Source organism: Schistocerca nitens, chromosome 6 (assembly GCF_023898315.1).
Source record: "Schistocerca nitens isolate TAMUIC-IGC-003100 chromosome 6, iqSchNite1.1, whole genome shotgun sequence".
In the NCBI taxonomy this organism is placed as follows: domain Eukaryota; kingdom Metazoa; phylum Arthropoda; class Insecta; order Orthoptera; family Acrididae; genus Schistocerca; species Schistocerca nitens.
Window position 1 is genome coordinate 497,473,941 of NC_064619.1, and position 25,212 is coordinate 497,499,152.

At 42.9% G+C, this 25,212-nt stretch overlaps 1 protein-coding gene across 1 annotated transcript in view; it reads right to left on the reverse strand.

Annotated features, from left to right (window-relative positions):
• The window catches only part of LOC126263083 (uncharacterized), a 149,836-nt gene that overhangs the window by 81,178 nt on the left and 43,446 nt on the right, over positions 1–25,212 (reverse strand). The window contains exon 3 of the mRNA XM_049960078.1: positions 12,481–12,668. Coding sequence (XP_049816035.1) covers positions 12,481–12,668 — 188 coding nt within the window. The remainder of the gene's footprint in view (positions 1–12,480; positions 12,669–25,212) is intronic.

Consider the following 25,212-nt stretch of genomic DNA (forward strand, 5'->3'; position numbering starts at 1 on the left):
ATCGAGAATCTGTGGGACCGCCTCTATCGGGCTGTTTGCACCATGGATGCTCAACCAAGAAACCTGGCGCATTTGGCCACAGCGCTGGAGTTGGCATCGCTCCACATGCCTGTCGGTACCTTCCAGAACCCCAATGGCTCACAACGGCCAGCGCTGCAAAAGGTGCTTATTCACTCTTCTCAAAGTTGGTCACATTAATGTGACTGTACAGTGTGTTTTACGATCTACATGGGGTCGCATTCAGTCTTACTGGCTCCCATCATAGTTACTATTCTTCTTTTCGCATCTCAAAGTACTGGGTGATCAAAAAGTCAGTAAAAATTTGAAAACTGAATAAATAATGGAATAATGTAGATAGAGAGGTAGAAATTGACGCACATGCTTGGAATGACATGGGGTTTTATTAGAACAAAAAAAAAATACAAACGTTCAAAAAATGTCTGACAGATGGCGCTTCATCTGATCAGATTAGCAATAATTAGCATAACAAAGTAAGACAAAGCAAAGGTGATGTTCTTTACAGGAAACGTTCAATATGTCCACTATCATTCCTCAACAATAGCTGTAGTCGAGGAATAATGTTGTGAACAGCACTGTAAAGCATGTCTGGAGTTATGGTGAGACACTGGCGTCGGATGTTGTCTTTCAGCATCCCTAGAGATGTCGGTCGATCGCGATACACTTGCGACTTCGGTAACCCCAAAGCCAATAATCGCACGGACTCAGGTCTGGGGCCCTGGGGGGCCAAGTATGACGAAAGTGGCGGCTGAGCATACGATCATCACCAAACGACACGCGCAAGAGATCTCTCACGCGTCTAGCAATATGGGGTGTTTTTTTTCGGTTCTAATAAAACCCCATGTCATTCCAAGCATATGTGTCAATTTTTCCTCTCTATCTACATTATTCCATGGTTTATTAAGTTTTCAAATTTATACTGACTTTTTGGTCACCCGGTACATTTGTTGATGAGAACGAAGCGGCTGGTGTCCTGCCAACGTTCATTGAGAGCTATATTTTATTTACATAAGTAATATTGCGCTATGGCTCTTAGATTAGTGCAAGTATCATTTCAAAAGTTTCTTTGACTTTGTGTAAGGAGGATATGCATCTCTCACGTCCTGATGATGCCAGATTTTACGTAAGGGTGCAAATATCTGGATTCACGGGACGCACTCCTCTAAACAGTGCTCTGCATATCAAGTAAACTTATAGCGGATGTGGGGCGTGTGTGTGTACAGTGGCTGAAGTAGAAATTTGACGGAGGCTTAGTGCCGATATATATGTTCCTTAAAGTGCGCAACACAGTGTGCGCTATAGCGAATAGGAAAATACGCGTATGGTGAGACCATCCACAAAGTGCTAGTGACAATCGCACGCACAGAGAGCAGGCTATCATGGGATCGAGTGCTAAAAGCGAATCCGAAAAAATAGCTCTGAGCACTATGGGACTTAACCTCTGAGGTCATCAGTCCCCTAGAACTTAGAACTACTTAAACCTAACTAACCTAAGAACATCACACACATCCATGCCCGAGGCAGGATTCGAACCTGCGACCGTAGCGGTCGCTCAGTTCCAGACTGTAGCGCCTAGAACCTCACGGTCACTACGGCCGGCAAAAGCGAATCCGCAGTGCTTGCTTTCACTGCGGTCGCTGCATTATATGCCATAGCAGTGAACAATGCGGAAATAATAAAATGGTCACTGCGGGACGTGGGTGGGAAGATAGGAACAACGCTAGGTTTAAGAATACCGGGAAACTACGGTTACTGAAGACGGATGCGAACGCTAGACGTCACGCTACGCTGTGTAGTTCCTCAGCAGGCAAACCTGTTTGTGTAATGGCAGAGGGCAGCCGCAAGCGATGAGGCCGGAAAGTTTTCCTCGTTGCGAGAAGTGAAGTAGTGGCAAAAATATGTGCTCAACAGGGTTCGGATTCCGTAGCTACATTGTGTGAGCGTCGATAATGTCAGTTTCAAGTGACCAGGGTGGTCCAGAGAATATTCATCGTGTTGACGCAATTTTGTATTATTTTGTCATTATGACGTATTGAGATTTAGGGATGTCATGGTAGAAAGAAGGTAGTGTCTAGTCGACGACAAGATTTTGCAGGATGAGCAGTATTTCTTCAGGACAGGGATGCAAAAGGGACTCTGTTGGCTTATCGTTAGGGCCAGCTCGTCCCGAAACAAGAATAACCAATAGCACTTCTGGGTAGCGAGAGCCAGTAGGATTGCTTCGTTTCGCAGGAGCTGGTCTGGCGTAGACATTTTTATCTTTGTTGTCCTATGGGTGATGTGGCAGACATTACGAAAGCACAATTATTACATGTAAAACATTAAGGGAACAATATTTCAACAAATGATTCTTGGATTAGCATGTTTCGGAAAAAGGAGAGGGAAATAAAACTTGGTCCATATTTTGAATATGTGTGTGCTCGTGTTACTGGATTCTGCTTCTGGAACACGGACGTATGGTAAAGATTCACCGAAAACCATTTTGTAATTTGTAGCAGTCAGTGTGCTGAATACTTGTCTTGGGGAATAGTGTTATTTGCTGTAACTAAGTGTATAGTTTCTCCTTAAATGATCATTTGGCGAGACGAAAAACGTGAAGTGCGGAAATTATGGTACAAATCACCGTCGGACACCATAACCTCAAAGCCGGCCGGGGTGGCCCGCGATTCTACGCGATACAGTCTGGAACCGCGCGACCGCTACGGTCGCAGGTTCGAATCCTGCCTCGGGCATGGATGTGTGTGATGTCCTTAGGTTTAAGTAGTTCTAAGTTCTAGGGGACTGATAACCTCAGAAGTTAAGTCCCATAGTGCTCAGAGCCATCTGAATCATAACCTCAATGTAATTTCTGTATTTTCCACGAAGCTCATTACCCACTGTGTGTTCTTTGTCTTGACCGCTGAATTTATGAAAGTGTTGTTAGCGATTCGTTCCCAACTAGATATCTGTGACAAGCATCAGTTTAACCTGTGCTCCTACGTTCCTGCCTAACCACAGCCTCGACAAACGCGACATTTTCGGAATAAATAGCAAAGTATTCGTAACAAGCTAGAATACAAATATCGTCGCTCACGTTTCACTTGCAGGAGTTTCGTTTTTTAATCAGACTGATCAAAAATCGAAGAAATTCGTTCCTGAGATAGCATGCTTTTATATGTCAATAACATTGAATACTGCAGAACATACTTCTATTACATGAATAATAAAGAACCAGAATCTGCTAGAAACGTGAAAATGGGAAAAAAGTATATAAGCTTGTAGCAGGACGCAAACGTACTTCCTCCGGCAACGTAACCACATTTCTCTAACTACAAGACCACGCCCTTCACATACAACTGTCTGTATTAGTATCGTTTACCTTAGGATCTACTGAAGACTTTTTTACTGCTGATGTCGTTAATTGAGATTTAATTCCAACAAATCGTACCAAAAGTGGCGTTTCTGTTAAATCATCAACGCGCGCCAGTCTTGAAACTGCACGTTGTCATAACATGCAATCTACAAAAAAGAAACAAGAAAATAGATGAAATCCAATATGGAGTCTCCAAAGGAGCAAGCGAGGGACGTCACGTGACGCCAAGCGAATCCTGCGATTGCTGTTGGTTATTCTAGTTTCGGGCCGGGCTATCCCTAATGGTAAGTCTCGGTTGCGGCCTATTCGGTGGAACGGTTCTGGCGTTCGCCGTAAGTCGGTTGGGTTTGCGACGGAAACTCGAATCTGGAAATCTGGAGTGGGATTTGATATCGGATCCTCTCGAATACGAGTCTTTTGTGCTACCCATTGCACCACCTCACTCAGAAGTAGCAATATAGAGAGTATTTCCGAACTATTGATGCCATTTTAGCACACCATATCTTCCACGTAAATGAAAGTAGAAACTTGGGTAAATTTTAACTTACTCGTAGCACAAAAAAGTTTTATTTTTGAAAGAACCACCAGATTTTACAAGGCTATGTCTTTTGCTGTTTACAGAATAAAACGCTCTAAAAAGTTAAACAAGAGCGCACCACGAAGGAATTCTCCTCCGAATGGGACGGAAATCGGTAGATGTGATGTACATTTACAGGCAAACAAATGATTACAGTTTTAGAAAAAACTGGATGATTTATTCAAGAGAAAGAGCTTCGCAAATTGAGCAAGCCATTAACGCGTTAGTCTACCTCTGACCCTTACGCAAGCAGTGATTGGGCTTGGCATTGATTGATATACTTTTGGATGTACTCCTGAGGGACATCGTGCCAAATTCTGTACAACTGGCGAGTTAGGTCGTCAAAATCCCGAACTGGTTATAGGGACCTGCCCACAATTTTCCAAAAGATCCGGCAACCTTGGTGGCCAAGGTAGTGTTTAGCAAGCACGTAGATAAGCTGTCCAGGCACCGAAAATGACAACGAAAGGTATCCTGTTATGAGAAGAAGTGTCACCCCAGATCATCACTCCTAGTTTGGGCCGTAAGGCGAGCGACAGTCAGATTGGTATCCCACTGCTGTCGAGGGCGTCTCCAGACACGTCCTCGGCCTGGAGTCTCGTTGACTGGAGTACAATTGTCTTCAGTGATGAGTCCCACTTCGAACTGAGCTCCGATGACCAGCGAAGACATGTCTGAGAAGCCCTGGACAGCGGTGGGATAACAATCTGACTGTCGCCCGACATACGGCCCGACAGCCAGGAGGGATGGTCTGAGGTGCCTTTCTTTTCGTAGCAGGACTTCTTTGGTTGCCATCCGCGTCACACTTACATCACAACGGTACACTGACGATATTCTATGTCCCGTTTTGTTGCCCTTCATGGCAGGCCTTCCTGGGCTTATATTTCAGGAAGATAATGCTCGCCCGCACACAGCGAGAGTTTTTTGCTTGTCCTCGTGCTTGATAAACCATAGCTTGGCCAGCAAGGTAACTAAATTCCTCCCGATTGATAACCTTTGGAGAATTATGGGCAGGGCCCTGCAACCAGCTTGAGATTTTGACGATCTAACGCGCCAATTGTACAGAATTTCGCGCGATATCCCTCAGGAAGACATCCAAGAATTTTACCAAACAAAGCCAAGGCGAATGACGGCATACATAAGGACCAGAGGTGAACCAACGCGTTATTGACTTGCTAACTTTGTGAAGCTCTTTCTCTTTAAGAAATAATCCAATTTTTCTGAAAGTGTAATCATTTGGTTGTCTGTACATGTACATCACATTCAGGTAATTCCTTCGCGGTGGATCTTTTTCTTTTTGTCGTAGAATGTATATTGTCGATCTAGCCTGAAGCTCCACGTGGCTGTTCGCAGACGTTACAGTTGTCGATGGGAAAGTAGCAACACGTAAGGAGTGGATTACACAACACTTGTAATATCGATTCTTGAGTACTGCTCATCAGTCTGGGGCTCTCACCAGTTTGGGTTAATAGAAGAGACAGAGGAGATCCAACGAAAAGCGGCACGTTTCGTCGCGGATTGCTTAGTAAGTGTTACGGATATGGTCAAAAAACTCCGAAGGCAGATACTGCAAGACAGGTATTAGTTACCATGCAAAGGTGGTTGATGAGAGATCACATTCCGAGAAGAGTAGAGCAACAAATTGTTTCCACCCCCGTACGTCTGTAGTCTGTAGTCATGGTACGCATTCAAATCTCCATGTCACAGTACTAGGAACACGACAACAATGCATTATCATACGACAAAGTAGTTAGGTGGCACAGACGCGTCCAGTGTGGTCGAAAAAGACTGAATGACGAAGAAATAAGTGGCAAACCATCTCTCTGTGAAGAATCGGGAAACTCAAGATATGTGAAGGCAATGGTGTCTGAAGACAGGCATATCATAATATAACAGTCGTAGCGATAGTGGATAACTGGTAACTACCCATGGAATAACATGTTGTTTTGTAGGGCGGGCAACCACAGCCAAACTTCGACATTTTTTCAAAGAAAACTCCGCACTGGCTATATGATGATTTTTATTAAATCTGCGACCGGTTTCGCACCACTTATCGGTGCATCCTCAGGCAATCTGTACAAAAAATAATATAAGAAGAGCTCGTTTAAACTATCCGATCCTCCAATTCTGAGGTGTAAATTAAACTTTTAAATAGCCAGTTTTTTTTTTTTTTTTTTAAATTTGCACCTCATAATTGGGGAATCGAATATATGAGCTCTTATTATATTATAAAATGTAGTTCATAATTCTGTATAACCATACGTAATTCATTCCAGCTGCACGAGATACCGATAACTGCTTAACAAATAAGAAACTATACCTCTCAAAAGTTTCAGTGTGAGTAAATAGTAGCTGTAAAAAATATCAGCTTTCATACTCGATGATGTAAACGACGAGAACAAGTCTGCAGTTCTGAATACGTACCCTTGTGGTGCTAGAACAGACTTACACATTAGACGTATCGTGTAATCGCGCTTATGAAAAAGCTGGCAGTTCCAGACTTGTAGCCGCGCAGGATTAGCCGAGCGGTCTGAGGTGCTGCAGTCATGGACTGGGCGGCTGGTCCCGGCGGAGGTTCGACTCCTCCCTCGGGCATGGGTGTGTGTGTTTGTCCTTGGGATAATTTAGGTTAAGTAGTGTGTAAGCTTGGGGACTGATGACCTTAGCAGTTAAGTCCCATAAGGTTTCACACACATTTGAACATTTTTTGAACCAGACTTGTACACTCGTGGCGCTGCTGCAGACTATTGTACGATAGGTGTGTCATGTAATATCAGATTAAGTGCTACCGTGGCTGTGTATTGCACAGGCGGTTGCCTGGCTGGCGACGCATCGCGCACAAGCAGTCGAGTGCGCACAGAATCATGTGGCCAGTAGATGCGCAGTTGGCTGGGCAAGCATTGGGAGTGCTGGTGGGGGTCGCAGGCGAGCCGTCAACACGCTGGAGGGGAAATGCGCACAGGGAAGGAAGTGGTGTGCTAAACCGAACCTCACACTCATATATTTTGTAAATATTAAGTGGAGGCCCTCCACGCACACGTTTTCATGGTGACCATCCACAAAGATCTCCTGTCACCTCTGCTTTCATTAGCATCTAAAGAAAATTCCGCTGAAAACGCATCTAAAGCAGCTATTTATTTTCGCCTGACTTAACCATTGTAACTTTCAGAGAAGCTTCATGAGTGTCGAATTTTGGGTAAAACTTACATTTCTCTTGTTGCCCTTTCAAAATTTGGTTGTTTTGCCAAAACACGGACGAGTTTTTACAATATCATCTCATTAAAATGTTGGGCAGACGCAGCTGCGACAGAATACTGAAACAGTGGGTTATTAAGTTTCTTAAGTGAGGAAATGAGGACAAGTGTGGTCAATAGCTTATGAAAAAGCGCATCCTCAGTGCAAAAATAAAAGTGTAATATCTTCACTTATGTTGTTTCAGAATCCACAGCATTCTTGTTTCGCCAGCTATCGGTGGCCCTTAAAAATTACGTTCTGTCATAAAAAAAGCCTGCAGTTAGTGGAATAACATGATAGGTAATGAAGTTTTGCATAGTAACCATATGGGAAAATACTCTCCTATTTGAGTGTTATCATTTGGCAAAATCTCATTTCAATACCTCAAATCGTTTATGAAATATGAGGAATGTTCTGGATATTTAATTCTGCCATCTATCGCTGGTGTGCGCGATCGCATTTGAGTAGGTAACATAAAATCAGTTATCTCGAGATTGGTGACAGATAGAAACCTACACCAAACTCTAAAGAAAATTTCACTATGTAAGCTAAATTACGTATGCAACAGCATATGATGTAATATGCACCAAACGCAAAATCATAACGACCCTTATTTTTCACTGCAGACTTTTTCGAATTTCGAGCAGAGTCTTACTTAAGCGAAAATATCACAGTAACTATAGCCATTAACGAGATGATGGGCACTTCATCATGAAGCCGACATGTAAAGCTATAAGTAACGCAAAAATGTATTTTTTTTAACAAATAGTTTCTGTAAAATCGTTTGAGAAAGAAAGCAGGTAGTGCGCCCTGATTTATTTCAGTGCATCATGTCGCCTGCCAACCGAAAGCTGGCAAATTATGTGGGTCTCCCCTTCTGAACAAATGAATGATCTCGCCCAGCGCTTTAGACGAAAATTCGTCACTGCGCACCGTACTCTCTGCCTCTGCGGACTCCAGCATTAGCTGGAGGTTGCCAGTGGCTGCGCCACACCTTTGCTCTAGCTGATCTCCTAGTTGCTACAGCAGGCTGACATGGATGCATGGGTGCACGTAGGAGCAATATGAGAATAATACTCAGTTTTTTAATCAATGGACTCGATCATTACACCTTTTCAGCAAAATTAATGCGAACAGTCGCTAAAATTCAACAATGTTCCACTCCTCGCCATGTACCGTAAGGGAACTTTTATACTCAGGTTTGTATCTCGGCGACAGATACATCAGCTTCATTAGTTATGTGTTAATTGCTTCTGGAACAACCTAACCCACAGCAGTATACATTAACCAGCTTTCAGTGATGAAAAGAAGAATTAGTCTACTCAGTACACAATTAAAGCCGCGCAGGATTAGCCGAACGGTCTAGGCGCTGAAGCCATGGACTGTGCAGCTGATCCCGGCGGAGGTTCGAGTCCTCCCTCGGGCATGGGTGTGTGTGTGTTTGTCCTTAGGATAATTTAGGTTAAGTAGTGTGTAAGCTTAGGGACTGATGACCTTAGCAGTTAACTCCCATAAGATTTCACACACATTTGAACTTTTTTTTTTTTTGAACACAATTAAATGAATACGTACTGAATAATGTCTATAGCTTTAGCGTACCCCATGAGATGTCTTTATGCACTCCTGGGGAAAGGGCTACCCTCCAGGAAGGGGGGGGGGGATGTGTATCCCACTTGTATACCAGTGCCTTTATTCGATGAATGTAAGTACTGCAGAATGATTTCACTCAGAAAACTAAATGGGTACCTCAATTAGCTAAAACACTAAAGAGTAGTTTCGGTTTAAGGAATGAATACATCGTTCAACTGACAGAAAAACTTTGGAAACAAAGAATTAATAATTCACTCATTATGAGAACCTACAATGGACTGTATGAAGGTGGGATCTGTTCCGAAAGAACGGATACCATCTTCATATAGTTAAGGCTAACCAGCCGTTGACTTTCTTCTTCTGTGCTGGATGCACACGCATTGCCCGAACTCTTACGGGACACGGTAAGATTGTCTGCGGCGAGTAATGAGTGTAATGGGCAGGGGCACTACGAATGTAGTGAGTCGACATTAAGTTGGCAATGTGGGTCTCACGGGGAGCGTGCAATGGATAAATCCCTGTGCCCTCGGTGGCTCAGATGGATAGAGCGTCTGCCATGTAAGTAGGAGATCCCGGGTTCGAGTCCTGGTCGGGGCACACATTTTCAACTGTCCCCATTGACGTATATCAACGCCTGTCGACAGCTTAGGGTCTTAATTTAATTAATATCTCATACAATGGACTGAGCTGAATGCTATCATTTGGTTACTCCCTCAGACTGGATACACTTGAAAAAGAATGAATGAATAATAATCCAACTGATACATAAAATTACAGCCAAGTTACTGGACTGTTCTCATTTGGTTGCTCCCACAGACTGGTTACACTCAAGAGAATGAATGAATAATTCAAATGGCGCATAAAACTGCAATGAATGAAGCTTTCTTGCAGATTAGAACTGTGTGCCAGACTAGGACTCGAACCCAGAACCTTTGCCTTTCGCAGGGAAGTGCCCTCCGACAGAGCTACCCAAACACATGTCAGAGCGTTAAGTCTACCAGTACTCTATCTCCTACCTTTCATATTTCCCGGAAGTTCTGCGAAACTCGCAGGATTACTATTCCAGGAAGAAAGGATATTTTGTAAACATGGTTTAACCAGTCTGTAGGATAAAATGGTTCAAATGGCTCTGAGCACTATGGGACTTAACATCCGTGGTCATCAGTTCCCTAGAACTTAGAACTACTTAAACCTAACTAACCAAAGGACATCACACAACACCCAGTCTGTAGGATATTTCCAGAAATTTACTCTGGAAACGTGAAAGATAGGAGATGGGATACTGGCGGAAGAAAATCTGTGAAGAGAGGTTCTAAGTCATGCGTGGGTAGCTTAGTCAGTTGAGCACTTAGACTAACATCTTGAATAAGTCTGATGGTCACACAGTTCAATGTTGACTACCCTGCGCAGACTATGTGCATGCGCCAGGGCTCAAGCACCCACATGCATAATCTTGTGGGTGTGCCACACCCACAAAATATTTAGTTTGGTAAAAACAAAATAAAATAAGTATTTCTCACTTACCCTTATCAAAGGGCAATGAACTATTAAAACACTGGGCTGGAAGTTAAAATTTCTGACCTCTAAAACATATCTGTTTATTTTATATGTCTTTGTGCAAAGGTAACCAAACAACACACTTTCCCGTTCCTTGCCTTTCTCTGGCCAAGTCGAAGGCACTCCCTACAATAAATTTGGAAATTTGTGGTAAGTTCCTATGGGACCAAGCTGCTGAGGTCATCGGTTTCTAGGCTTACACACTACTTAATCTAACTTAAACTAACTTACGCTAAGGACGACACACACACACACACACACACACACACACACACCCATGCCCGAGGGAGGACTCGAACCTCCGACGGGGGTAGCCGCCAACCGTGGCAAGGCGCCTAAGACCGTGCGGCTACACCGCGCGACCCCTAGAACAACAGTCGCGCTCTACTGTGAATGGAACCCTGTCTTTTCAGCTTGCTTTCATGTTTCCTTACAAGTGACACACTACAATACTACCACTCCATTCGTCAACAGCTGTTTTAAAATACACTGCTGGCCATTAAAATTGCTACACCACGAAGATGACATGCTACAGACGCGAAATTTAGCCGACAGGAAGAAGATGCTGTGATATGCAAATGATTAGCTTTTCGGAGCATTCACACAAGGTTGGAGCCGGTGGCGACACCTACAACGTGCTGACATGAGGAAAGTTTCCAACCGATTTCTCATACACAAACAGCAGTTGACCGGCGTTGCCTGGTGACACGTTGTTGTGATGCCTCGTGTAAGGAGGAGAAATGCGTACCACCACGTTTCCGACTTTGATAAAGGTCGGATTGAAACCTATCGCGATTGCGGTTTATCGTATCGCGACATTGCTGCTCGCGTTGGTCGAGATCCAATGACTGTTAGCAGAATATGGAATCGTTAGGTTCGGGAGGGTAATAAGGAACGCCGTGTTGGATCCCAACGGCCTCGTATCACTAGCAGTCGAGATGACAGGCATCTTATCCGCATGGCTGTAACGGATCGTGCAGCCACGTCTCGATCCCTGAGTCAATAGACGGGGACGTTTGCAAAACAACAACCATCTGCACGAACAGTTCGAAGACGTTTACGCAAGCATGGACTATCAGCCCGGAGACCATGGCTGCGGTTACCCTTGACGCTGCATCACAGGCAGGAGCGCCTGCGATGGTGTACTCAACGACGAACCGGGGTGCACGAATGGCAAAACGTCATTTTTTCGGATGAATCCAGGTCCTGTTTACAGCCTCATGATGGTCGCATCCGTGTTTGGCGACATCGCGGTGAACGCACATTGGAAGCGTGTATTCGTCATCGTCACACTGGCGTGTCACCTGGCGTGATGGTATGGAGTGCCATTGGTTACGCGTCTTGGTCAGCTCTTGTTCGCATTGATGGCACTTTGAACAGTGGACGTTACATTTCAGATGTGTTACGACCCGTGGCTCTACCCTTCATTCGATCCATGAGAAACCCTACATTTCAGCAGGATAATGCACGACCGCATGTTGCAGGTCCTGTACGGGCCTGTCTGGATACAGAAAATGTTCGACTGCTGCCCTGGCCAGCACATTCTCCAGATCTCCCACCAATTGAAAACGTCTGGTCAATGGTGGCCGAGCAACTGGCCCGTCACATTACGCCAGGCACTACTTTTGATGAACTGTGGTATCGTGTTGAAGCTGCATGGGCAGCTGTACCTGTACACGCCATCCAAGCTCTGTTTGACTCAATTCCCAGGAGTATCAAGGCCATTATAACGGCCAGATGTGGTTGTTCTGGGTACTGATTTCTCAGAGTCTATGCACCCAAATTGCGTGAAAATGTAATCACATGTCAGATCTAGTATAATATATTTGTCCAATGAATACCCGTTTATCATCTGCATTTGTTCTTGGTGTAGTAATTTTAATGGCCAGTAGCGTATCTACTCGCCAACATTGAACAATAATGAAGTAAATTCCGAGATACAACGAAGCCGATTGTTACAAACTACCTCAATTTTTTTTTTTCTTTTACATAACGACGTTGTGGTTTAAGGTTTCAGTGAAATTAGTTTCACCTAATCTGGATTGTTATCGTTTTGTTTGTAGAGATAATGGCTTTGAAGGACGTGGGAGCTCCGCCATTGATATGCACTCACAGAAATTTTGGAGAGTCGTCTCCCTTGCTCTCGTCATACCTTGCAGTGCGGCAGGTGGTGCACGGTGTGTCGAGCCTCCAGCGGTTGCCAGGACAGTCTGTCGCGGTCGCGGCGGCCCGCCTTGTCGATCAGGTAGTCCAGGACCTCCTCCCACCACACCAGGCCGCGGTTGTGGGCGTCCAGCGCGCCGAACAGCCGGGCGCCAACCGCCGCTTCCACAGGGGCACCTGCGCAATGCACACACGGCGGTCCTGCCACGCTCCCAAGGCCAGCCACAAGTATGACGTAATTCGCACGGTTACTGTATGGCAGTCTCAGTGCAGCATTCGAGCCAACACAGTACAGCCTTTCTTACACTGCCGCCCATTTGGAACACCAGAATGGAAACCAAAGAAAGTTTTTTTTTATGTGGCGTATACAATGTAGTAGGAAGAATATATGATCAAATTGAGGAGCGTTTTCTTACAACTCGATAAATGCCAAAAAGTAAAATATCGTACTGATATAATAATTACATAAATGAGATAATTTAACATTTACACAGCTTTTGTAGGCACAATTGCAGTTGTTTCTTTGACTTTTAGAAAAATTTCATTTATTTCAGAACGGAGGGAAGACGTTTCCAAGTTTTTTCCGAAGTCCATGAATGCAAAGATGGAAAATAAAAGTTTTGTTGACATAAACATTTGAATTAATTTTTTTCCATTTCCTTTTCATCTTTTACATTAATTGTAAAAAATATTGTACTTTATTGTTCAATTTGCACAGAAATACAGTAATGCAATACAATACAGCACTTTTCTGTCATATTTTTCCTTAAATTTTTGAAAAGCAGAAGTGCAAGATAGTGTGGCGAAATAAATAAAAAGTATTAAATTTATTGATTTTTTGAAAAGAGAAAAAAATTATGGATGTGGAACTTTAACTTTAGAATTTTTGGAAGTCTTTTTTATGGACTGTATTGACCGGCTTGAATGAGGACAAATTCAGTTCTGCGTGAAATTTGCCTGAACATAATTTACAGTTCCGATTAATAATATTTTTGAATTCTACATCATTGTTGATTTATTCAGAGTTCTCACCTTAGACGTAGAATTAGTCTTTCTGCCACAATATTAATTCATTAGTCGCCATCGATGTTCTTCTCTTTGTTGACCGTGTGTATCTTCCTAAGTCGGCATCGGTTTCCTTCACGAAGACGGTGGAAACAAAGGAATGCAATGCTACATTGCTTTAAAAAATTCTTGTAAAACTTAGATACCTTTCACTATTTTTTATTCACAAGACAATAAGACTTGCTCTGCTCGTCGCACAAACCATAAATACTAACAAGAAGGCTGCCATTCAGCACACACCAATAATTACGTCCATCCCAGACAAGGTATCAATCGAGAGTGTATCTTAACTCCTTCTTGGAGTATGAAACAAAAGAGAATCCAATATGAACATTACAGAGACTGTATTCTACATTCCTCTCAGTTTAATCTTTGGCGCAGACTTTAAAGTATTGTATCTCTGCGTCGTAATGTGCATTACAATAGCGACAAGTGCTACTGAAATACAACACAAAATACTCGCTACAACAATACTAAACTGGAAATCTATTGATTATTTTAACAGTATCGTTATAAAACTCGTCTGCTCTTTTTGGTATGTTAAAATGTCTCATAAGTTTTAAGACATACTTTTTCTTTTTCTTGCTGATCTTGTTGTTTTTTTACACGGTGGCTGCTTTCCTCACTTCCTGGATGCAGTTTCTGGATTTCTGTACCTCAGTCTCTACAGGACTCCCATTAGAAGCATCCTATACTGCCAACAAAGCCTTCTCCTTAGACTTTTCACTAGCCATCGCTCGCTAAGCAGTTATTTTGGAAATCTTCAAGGACAACACACACACCCTTGTCTGAGGGAGGACTCGAACCTCCGAGGGGGGGAGCCGCGCGGACCGTGACGAGGCGCCCTAGACCGCTCGGCTACCCTGCGCAGCCAGTTATTTTGCAAGGGCATCTTACATCGTAGGGCTTTTAGGGCGTTCGACTTCAGATCCTGTGCATCCCAAACTTTATTTAGAATCTTGACGATGTCATGTTGTTCTAGCAATTATAGTATTCAGTCAGTGCAAGAATATCTTCCTTCTTCCGGTAGTCTTTATCCACTCTAACTAATAGTCTGTCAGGATTATAGCTGTAACCAGCTTATCAAATTTTTGTTTTCTTCCACGAACGTCACCAGTGTGCACACCAGTACTGTATTTTTATTTCGACTGGCACAGGAGACGAAATGTAAATGAATTTCATTTGCACCATTTTCTGGCTGGGACGCATCAGGATTCCTGAGAACATCCAATAAAACTGAGGCTACTTGGAGGCTTCCCTTCGGTCCTTCTGTTTCAAACCAAGTATAAAAAGCAATCATTCCCTTTATCTGTGTTCCAGATCAATAATAGTGCATAAATTTTATAGCCAAACCCGGCTGGAGTAGAGTACTTTATCTACAGACGGCTATGGTATTGGCTAGTCCTGTTGTATATCAAAACAAACAAAAAACACATTTGGATTTTCCTCCTCCATTATTGCACAGAACTTTTGTGCATGATATTTGTGCAGCCTGTTGTTTGTTATTAACTGTTTCTTTTTCCCTAGGTCTTGTTCCTTTCGAGAGTCTGTCTTTGGACATCCCAGATGTGGCTTAAAATGATGTGGCACATTGTTACTGTCTGGCCATCTTTTTTCTCTATGCTATACTTTATCGAAACAGTATTCCTCAGTTTTCCTTCTTTCTCGAATGTCCTTTTTCCTGACAAAGCCGGCTTAAACTGAGCAGTAACCCAGAGTTACAGTTGTTGTGAAAATGACTAATTTATTTCTGTTGTTGGTTCTGGTGACAAGTGCTTGCCTATGGCTCATGTAGTTTTCTTTTCCAGAAAAGTCACTGATATTATCGTTGACAAAGATGTCCTACATTATTATGCTCTCTTCAGATCTGTTTCAATTTATCGAATTTTGCTTTAACTTGTCGAGAGGGAATATCGAGTTCTGCAAATCTCCTAGTTTTCAACACATAATAACAACAGCAAATATCAGCTTTTGACAAAACTTTTTCAACAGATCATGCGTGACAACTTATAACTACAAAAATCTAAAATTCGAACAATTGAGTATTTATCGACTTTTGAAAAAATGCTCCTCAGTTTGTAGATGATCTGAGGATGTGGGTACAGGGTGCGATGTTTGGTACCCAGAGCTGACACCTGTTGCATCAACAACAGCTCTGTCCTGGCTGAGCACCGAGCGGCACGCAGATTGGACAACAGATGCAAATACGTCATTCGACGATGTTTCCAATCTACACGAGAGTTCTTCTATTGTAGTGGCTGGTGAATGATGATATCCTAGTTTTATGGCAGTCCATGATCAGATGTTTTCAATGGGTGAGAGATCTGGAGAACGTGCTCGTCAGGGGAATAGCCGAACATCCTCAGTTTCGATGTAAATCAGGACAGCACAGGCAATCTGAAGACGTGCGTTATCTTGTTGAAAGACAACGCCATAGAGACCTTGAACGTAGGACACAGGCACAGGCCTTACCACGTCAGAAATGTAATGACTGCTATCTAAATTACAGTCTGATGACGTTATCTATCCAATCTGCGTCTCTTATCATCACGGTACGAGCTGAGCCCATTGTCACGACAGCTGCATTTTGGCCATACGGGGGCATCATCTTGGTTTTTAAGACCTCCTTGCAGTTCTTGGGTCTGATCTTTGATCAAAGGTTAACGTGGATGCCACAGAGCCATGATCTAAAATCTAGATATCTGAAGGCATGATTGGGAAGCAGATCGATCGAATCTTCTCAGAAACTTTCTCCACACGTGACTATAGCATCACAATGTATGGATCAGTAAAAACATCCTATTTAGACATATTGTATGCTGAACACCATACAGGAGCCTACCTAACCAGTTCCACTCCTAGTCTATGTACAGGAGCTGGTGAGCTGCCTCTTATCAACCGGGAAAAACTCCTCAGAGTGAGACAGGTATTCAAAGTGAAGTCTACCTCCGATCATCCTGTTGTCGGTATTGTGGATGAACAATTCACACAACGAAGGCTTACCGATCGCCGAGGAAGTAAGCCTTTTTCTAGAATGAAATTTTCACTCTGCAATGGAGTGTGCGATGATATGAAACTTCCTGGCAGATTAAAACTGTGTGCCGGACCGAGACACGAACTTGGAAGGTAGGAGATTAGGTATTGGAGTAAGTAAAAGAGGGTAGGTCGTGAGTCGTGCTTGGGCAGCTCATTCGGTGGAGCACTACCAACGAAAGGCGAAGGTCCCGAATTCGAGTCTCGGTTTGGCCCACGGTTTTAATCTGGCAGGAAGTTTCATATCAGCGCACATTCCACTGCAAAGTGGAAATTTCATTCCGGAAACCTCCCCCGGACTCTGGCTAGGCCATGTCTCTGTAATATCATTTTTTCCAGAAGTGCTAATCTTGCATTTTTCGCAGGAGAGGTTCTGTGAAGTTTGGGAGATAGGACGAGGTACTGGCAGAAGTAAAACTGTAAAGACGGGTCGTGAGTCGTGCTTGGGTAGCTCAGTCGGTAGAGTACTTGCCCCCGAACGACAAAGATCCCAATTTCGTGTTTTAGTCTGGGACACAACTTTAATCTGCCTGAAAGTTCCAAGCCTTTTTTCTGTCCTTTCGAAGGAGTATCTCAATCAACCTCCTGTAGCAGGCATACCAGTTGTTAAACAGGGATGGAGCAAATACTCTCCCTGAATGACTGACAGGTCCACATTTAACTTGGAGACAAGGACTACAACAAAATCACCAGTCACCTATAGTTTTAAAAAAGGGTTTTTATTGGCATACCGTTGGTAAATCGCGAGCACGTGGTAGTTTTTAACGATACATCAAAGCAAAAGGATAATCTCGGGTGTTCTATTATCTTTCCCCATCATATCATTAAAACTCGCCTACCAAGCCGCTTCCCAGCGTACTGTGCAGTGGGCGGTCAACAAGGTAGTGGAGCACGTGAGATTTCTTAGTGGAGCGAAGTTTCTTGTTTGCACGGACTCTCTAGTGCTTTACAGGCTACTCAGCAAATGTTTCCAGCAGATACGCCAGTTCATACGGTCCAGGACACGGTCCACCTTCTGCTCGGGCAGAAGAACGAGGTGGCCTTCTGCTGGGTCCCTGAACACATGGGAATCGAGGGGAATGAGAAAACTATCAGAGCAGCGTGGGTAACAAAGAGAGTATTGTTGGCTGACTGGAAAAGACTGTGGGTGGAAGCGGCCGACAAAAACTATGGTCAGTCAAGCCAGCTACTCGACTTTCTGTCGAGCTCAAAGAAGAGACGAAATGGTGCTCACTCGCCATCGTACTGTACACTGCCCACTGACACATGCTTACATCTTGTGGCATGGAGGTCCAGTGGAAAGCAATGTTCGTGGCGTCACACTTACACTGCGCCATCTTCCCACATCGTTTATTTTGTGCGCTGTTAGGAGAGAAGCCTTTCGTCTACCGAGGAGCTTACCCTCAATTTTAGGATATGATGAGACAATGGGAAGATAGCTATTGACATTTTGTGTGGCATCAGGACTGTTGCCCAATTTAATCGGACGAAGGTTTCAATGTGTTTTTGGTTGGTTGGCCCATCCGATGTTCCGCGAACAATCACTCATGTCATGCCATACACTGTTTTGTTAACACTATTGACGTACTGGGTGGTTACAATTAAAGTGCAGCTATTCACGGACGTCCAGTGTGGGATTACCATATGGCAGTGAAACTTGATAGATATGCTAATGCGTTAATGCAGAACCTACTTACATGGAAAAAAATTGTCCAGTTTTGCCACCAGGTGCGACTCTGCCTTTGTACACTGTTTGTATAATGGTACGACAACCACGCTGTCATTTACCATCCATAACTTGAGTGAACGGCACGGCTATGGAGAAGAAAGTCCGTGTGCTGTTAGTGAAACTGTTTTATGTGAATGGCAGCAATTACAGTGCTGCGCTGCGAGAGTAGCGCCGACTGAAAGCTCAGAGAAGAGGCACCGTGTCATTAAACGGTTTAAAGAAGATCATAATGAAATTCGAAAACACGCGTGAGTTTGGTGTGGCACGTGAAAAACGAAGGCCTCCTATCCCGGAGGAAGTTAATGACGAGGTTGCTGTTGCTGTAACTGACCACGCAGCGCGAGCCCGGGTATTCCCAGTGCTCGAGCAGTGTCACGAGAATTGTCCATCCCAGGGTCGACAGCACGGAAAGTTTTGCGGTCTATTTTACACTGGTACCCTTAAGAGATCCAGGCGGTGCAGCAACTGAAGCCTCATGATCTGCAGCGACGTTCTGATTTGCTGTTCGCTTCCTGGCACAGATCGAAGTTGGTTACGTATGTCCGGGGAATATTCTATGAATGGAGTGCAACGAATATGCAGAACTGCCGAATTTGGGTTGCTGTTAAACCGCGTGTTGTCCACGAAGAACGATTACACTCGCTGTGTTTGACTGTGTGATGAGGATGCACGAGCACCTTTGCTGTCGGTTCGTTCTTCTCTGAAGAAAATACACCCAGAAGGCCTGTCAGGTGTACTGTGACGTCTGAACGTTGTTAAGACCTCAATGTACTGCTTTGGAAGAGCTTAACTGTGTGGAAACCACTATTTTCATTCAACATGTCGTTCGCACACTGAAAGATCAGCTTTACGTAACAATCCACAAACAAGTTATATGTAGAGATTTTCCAGGTGGGTGGCCTGCACGGTCACCTGATCTGAATCCATGTTCTTTCAGCTCTGGAAATATCTAAAAGAACGTGCTTTGAAGGGACATGTTCGGTCCCTACCTGATTTGAAGGTCAGTGTACAGGAACATGTTGTTCAGATTCTACCTGAACTGATGCGAGCAACTGTTGGTCACGTCGTTTTACGGATGCAGCATCCCGTCGACCTCTCCGGTGCTCATACTTAACAAATAGCGTAAGCAGCGGTTACTAATAAGAGTATAATCAATATTATGCCTTTATCATTTGTTTGACCTTTTCTCCCACGTCCAATTCCTAATCCGTTGCATACGGAACCGTTTCTATACGTCTTTCTTACGTTCACAGCACCAGATTTGCACCTGGTGGCCAAAATTGGAACTAATGAGTAGCTGCACTTTAATTATAATCAACCGGTGCTGTTTAGCATTAAATATAAATTATAAGTGTTTGGAAGGCTTTTCCTGACGGTATTTGTCTGTCGTGTTACCTCGTATGGTAGAGAAACATCGCTGATAAACAATTTAGTCAAAAAGAGAATAGAGGCTCTGAAATGTGGTGTTACAAAAGAATGCTGAAGGTCAGATCGCTCGTTCGGGCAAGTTGTGAGTAGGTACTGAATGGAACTGGTGAGACAAGAAATTTGCGCCACAAATTGACTAAAAGAAGGGATCGGTTTGTAGAACGCGTTCTGAGACATCAAAGGTCCAAATTTAGTACTGAAGGCTAAAAACCCTAGAGGGAGGCCAAGAGATGAATAGAATAAGCGGGTTCAAAAGGATGTAAGGGATGTAGGCTGCAGTAGGTATTCGGAGATGAAGACCCTTCCACATGATTGAATAGCGTGGAGAGTTCCATCAAACTAGACTTCCGACTGAAGGCCCAAACAATAACAACAACAACAACAAAAATCGAGATATAATGAAAACTGGAAAGTAGCAAACTAAAGTAGTAAAAACCTATAAATGTCTTGAGTCAACTCTGTAATAAATTGTAACTTTGTTTTCCGCAAACTTTTCTGATGTTCGAGGAGTACAGTTCAGTTCGTAGTCAGATTCTCTGACAGCATGGTGTAACGAGTTCGTACGCTGTTATTGTCCGACCAGTATAAGCAGTTGTTTCTTTAGGTTTTGTCGATGAAAACTAAAATTGACGAAAATTAAATAAATAACGATGTTTTCATTATTATGAATCACTAGAGCCAGGAAGTACCTGAAGTTAATTCGAATCTGTGGCAAATAAGAGATTGTACAGTGTGCACCTACGATTCGACAGCAGTCAAAACGCAAGTTAAGTCACATACATAGTTCAAATGGTTCAAATGGCACTATGGGACTTAACTTCTGAGGTCATCAGTCCCCTACAACTTAGAACTACTTAAACCTAACTAACCTAAGTACATCACACACATCCATGCCCGAGGCAGGATTCGAGCCTGCGACCGTAGCGGTCGCGCGGTTCCAGACTGTAGCGCCTAGAACCGCTCGGCCACCCCGGCCGGCTACATACATAGTAATTTGTAACTTGCAATCAAACAGAAGTGCATAAAAATTGGTTTAATTAAAATCTAGGTACAAAGTGGACTGTGAATTTATGGTGAACAGAGAACAGGGAAGTTACAGCCGTCAGAAGCGAAAATAAGGATCTCAAATAAGCGGGATAACTGTTGCTTTTCACTATGAAGCGTAGCGCCTTGCATCGAGCATATGTAAGGAAGAGACGGAAGCGAGCTGAAGATACAGTGAGTCGTGGTTATCGCTCTGATCCAGTAGCTAGCCGCAAGTAGTTACGACTGTGACCGAAAGGTGTCAGCACCTTACGAACTATGAAATAGCAAGTAATTGAGACATTTTGCAAACAAAACTGACCTATTATGACTATTACGACTTTCATTAATTGTCGATAATTTAATTTGTTTATAAATGTGAATTATGGCGTGAATGGGAAGTAAGATAATAAATAAATATTGTTATGTCTTAGCTGAGTATACGTTCGCGTGAGAACTGTGTAGTGAGAGAGTGAATAATACTCAGAGGAAATTGCATAGTTCAATGAGCCAATTTATGGGATTTGGGGGAATAAGAAATATTTTACGATAATTCTGGTAACTGAAGAGCGAGTTGTTTTTATAATTGTGGATTTACTGAATTGGGTCATTTACACATTGTTGATAAAGACTATTACGTTGTGGCTGGTCAAATGTAAAAGACGCGGGATTGATCGGATTGTCTATGATGTGTATCAGCCCATCACAGGGCTGTACCCTGTCGGGTATTTTGTGGGCAAAAGAACTACTTTGCGAAGTCTATAGAGTTCAGTTTGGAGCTCAGCCGTCATCGGGTTAGGCTACCGATATAAGGAGGAGCTCTGATTAGGTGATAATTGTGCAGAAGAATGATTAAAACTTGACTGTGGACTGCCGCAAACTGGATACGAACGTATGAGAAAATACGAACACGTGTAATTCCGATTTTACCTGTAAACCGTGATTATTGAATAACCAAAATCCGCGTGGCATGTTATACAAGCAGTGACTGCAAACCAAGTTCGTAGTGGTCAAATTGTGTAATATTTGAGCAAGCATTTTGTCACAGGTAATCCTTTTTGTAATCCTTTCTGGCATCAGATTTGGCTCGATACGGTAAGCTAGCTATGGTGAGTGACTGCGACTGCGTGTTAGAGTGCCGAAATTGTAACTTGAAATTTGCTCAAACTTTGTTTGTTTTTTTTTTTTTTTTTTTTTGTATCAGACAAGTGCCAATATATTGAAATTTCCACTCACAACTACGTTTCAATTAATCGCTCAGCTAACCTGATACTGAAAGAACATTCGTTGCACCCGTTGGATTCTTATAATTCTGCTGGTTCTACTACAGCTTTCCCACAAGATGAGTGGGCGTTTTCTATAAGACGATCAAAATTAACCGCACCACTACAATTATACATTAGGTGAGCCCGATCTCATTCGACAAAATTTGGGAGGTTGTGCACAGATATTTTCTGAGTATTTTGCTATACGGGACCCAAAATCTCCGACAGCTAGTTACAGAGTTATAATGTAACTATAAATTATTCAGTTTGTTACAGCAATTAAATTTGTTGCTGCGAAACTACAAAGGAATTTCGCTTGCTGCAATTACTGCAGATTCTTTGGGTGATACGGGTTCAATTTTTGTTCATGTAAGATTCTCAGTCCAGTTGTGTGACTTATGTTCAGAGTTCACGCAACGCGCCTACGAATTGTGGCATGATTGTTACATATTGGATAAGACACATTCTCTCCCATATCGTCCGCCTGCTTAGCTAAGTGGTAACGTCTTTGGCTACCATGCAGCGGACCCGGGTTCGATTCCCTGCCGGGTTGAAGATTTCCTCCACTCGTGGACTGGGTGTTGTGTTGTCCTCATCATCATTTCTCATTGTCACGTAGGCGCAAGTTGCCCAATGCCCGTCGGACGAACTTCCCCGAATGGGGCCTCCCGGCCGTCAATGACACACGATCATTTCATTTATTCCATATCGGGAGGCCTGGCGTACCTCGCGCGGCCCCTCTCTTCCTCTGTAACGTGGAAGGATGCGGTTTCTCGTTGCCGGCTATGTAAAGATGGAAAAGTACAGGGAAGTGGTTGCCGTCGTGGCTGAGAACAGCTCATCATCGTGTCGATGAGTTGTTTTTCAGTGAACCCACTCACGAAGTGTATATCGGGCAAGTCTTCATTAATAATGAGCCTGCCCTTATCGCTAAGTATTACTGTTAACGGTCAACTATCACCGCCAGCAAAACATATTCGAGACAGAACCGAGTAGTAGGCCTACTGCATTCAGGCTTGAGGATGAAGACCATATATGTCTTACTGTTGTCAAAAGTTGTTTTGAGTGAATGAAAGAAGTTTGTTCCAAGCAAGATATACAGTGCATGCCGTCGATGTTTACACTCTTGTGCGGATTCAGAGGGTGGAAAAATGTATGAAACACAGAAAAGGCAACACATTATCATGCCCAAACGATATAGGAAAACAATTGCCATTTAAACAGCTTCCAGTCGCCTCGGAATAGATAAATGCAGGTCCTATATGGTTTTCAAGGGAATCTTATACTATTATTCTTGCAAAATAGTGGCAAGTTCAGGTGACGATGATGTAGGTGGAATGCGATCACGCGCCCTTCTTTTCAAAACAGACCGCAAAAATAATAATGTTGATATTAAAAAGGATAACACTACGTAATGTTCTGCAAAATTGTATTTGTTTGGTCATGAATCGGCTTCCGGCTACCCAGGGCATCTTCAGGAGACAACTGCCTGTCGCAAACACAGATAAACATGATTTTCAACGTACAAAGATATTATTTGTACAGAAGATACAAAAGTGACAGTTAACATAGGAAAATATTACAATAACTACGTTAACTAAAAAAGGGGGGAAACAAAGTGTATAGAGATACGTATAACAAGACATAGAAATAAAACGAATTTACAGTTAGAATCTAATATTTGTAACGTAAACTTAATTAAACTAAGTGGAAAATGGAGATCGAGTCTGATCATTTAATACTAGTCTGGCATTCTGTCTCGTGTGTTTCTTGATTTCCACTATTTCCAGTAGGGTTATCTTTATGCCATTTTCGACAAAATGTAAAACTACACGTTCTACATCATAACGGATGGTTTTCTGCTAAAAGATGATCAGCAAAATTCGAATAATTCTTCCTCATCGCCAGCTTCTCTGATGTTCACGTAGCCTAATTGCCTGACTCCTGACGCTTGACTGCCCAGTACACACTTTTTCACACTGCTTGCAAGTGATTTTATATACGCTACTTGTGCCAAGTGCTGCATTTTGTCTTTACTATTGAACAAAAATTTTGATACGTTATTGGTATTATAAAATGAGCGCTGTAGTCGTGAGACTTTAATTTTTTTGCAGAATTGTCTGAAATGTTGGCAATGTATAGAATTTTGCACCAGCCTTTGAAATTATAGAGTGATTGCTGTTGGAGAGCTTACAGAAATGGTGTAATTTTATTCGTTTTCTTTTTTGGTAGAATGTTATCAACCAGGGCAGAGCTATAACCGTTGTTGGAAGCGATTTGCTTGGTTTGTGGTTCTGTTTGGAAGGCTGATTTGGATAGTGGAACAGATACGATGCACCATTGAATGTAAAACTGCTTGTTTGTGGTTGTGTGGATGTTCGGAGCTTGCAGGGATTAGTGTTACAGTAGCTATGTTTTTTCTGTAAATGCTAAATGCTTGTTCTCTTGTACTAATATTTAGGTCCAAGAAGTTTATAGAATAGCCTCTTAGCTCCATCATTGTAAACCTACTAGCGAAAGATCTTATCGTTTAAAAAACCAGTTTTAAACCAAAGTTTGGTATCAAAAATTCCTTGCCTTTAGTTTACAAAATTAAAGATATGCAAAATCCTTCCCAGTTCTAAACCAGTATCATTTGACGCCACTAGATTATTTTACAAATGTTCCTACTGATGAATCCATAAACATATAAATAGATCCTCTGCATAAATCCAAAGTAAATCCTGTAGAAGTACACGACATAATTGATGCTACTCAAATGTGTGTAAAAGAGAATTACTTCCAGTTTCAAATGGTTCAAATGGCTCTAAGCACTGTGGGACTTAACATCTGAGGTCATCAATCCCCTAGACTTAGAACTACTTAAACCTAACCAACCTAAGGACATCACACACATCCATGCCTCAGGCATGGATGTGCGACCGTAGCAGCAGCGCGGTTCCGGACTGAAGCACCTAGAACCGCTCGGCCGCAGAGGCCAGCACTTCCAATTTCAAAACGAGTATTACAGTCAGTCTGATGGCTAGCTATGGGTTGACCTCTTAGTCCTAAACTATTTGCAGTTTTCATTAACAATATCGAACAAATTTTCTTACAGAAAGAGCCACTGAATTTAACAATTAAGTACTGGTCCTGATATGTCGATAATGTGCTGTGTTTGTGGACTGGTACCGCTGGA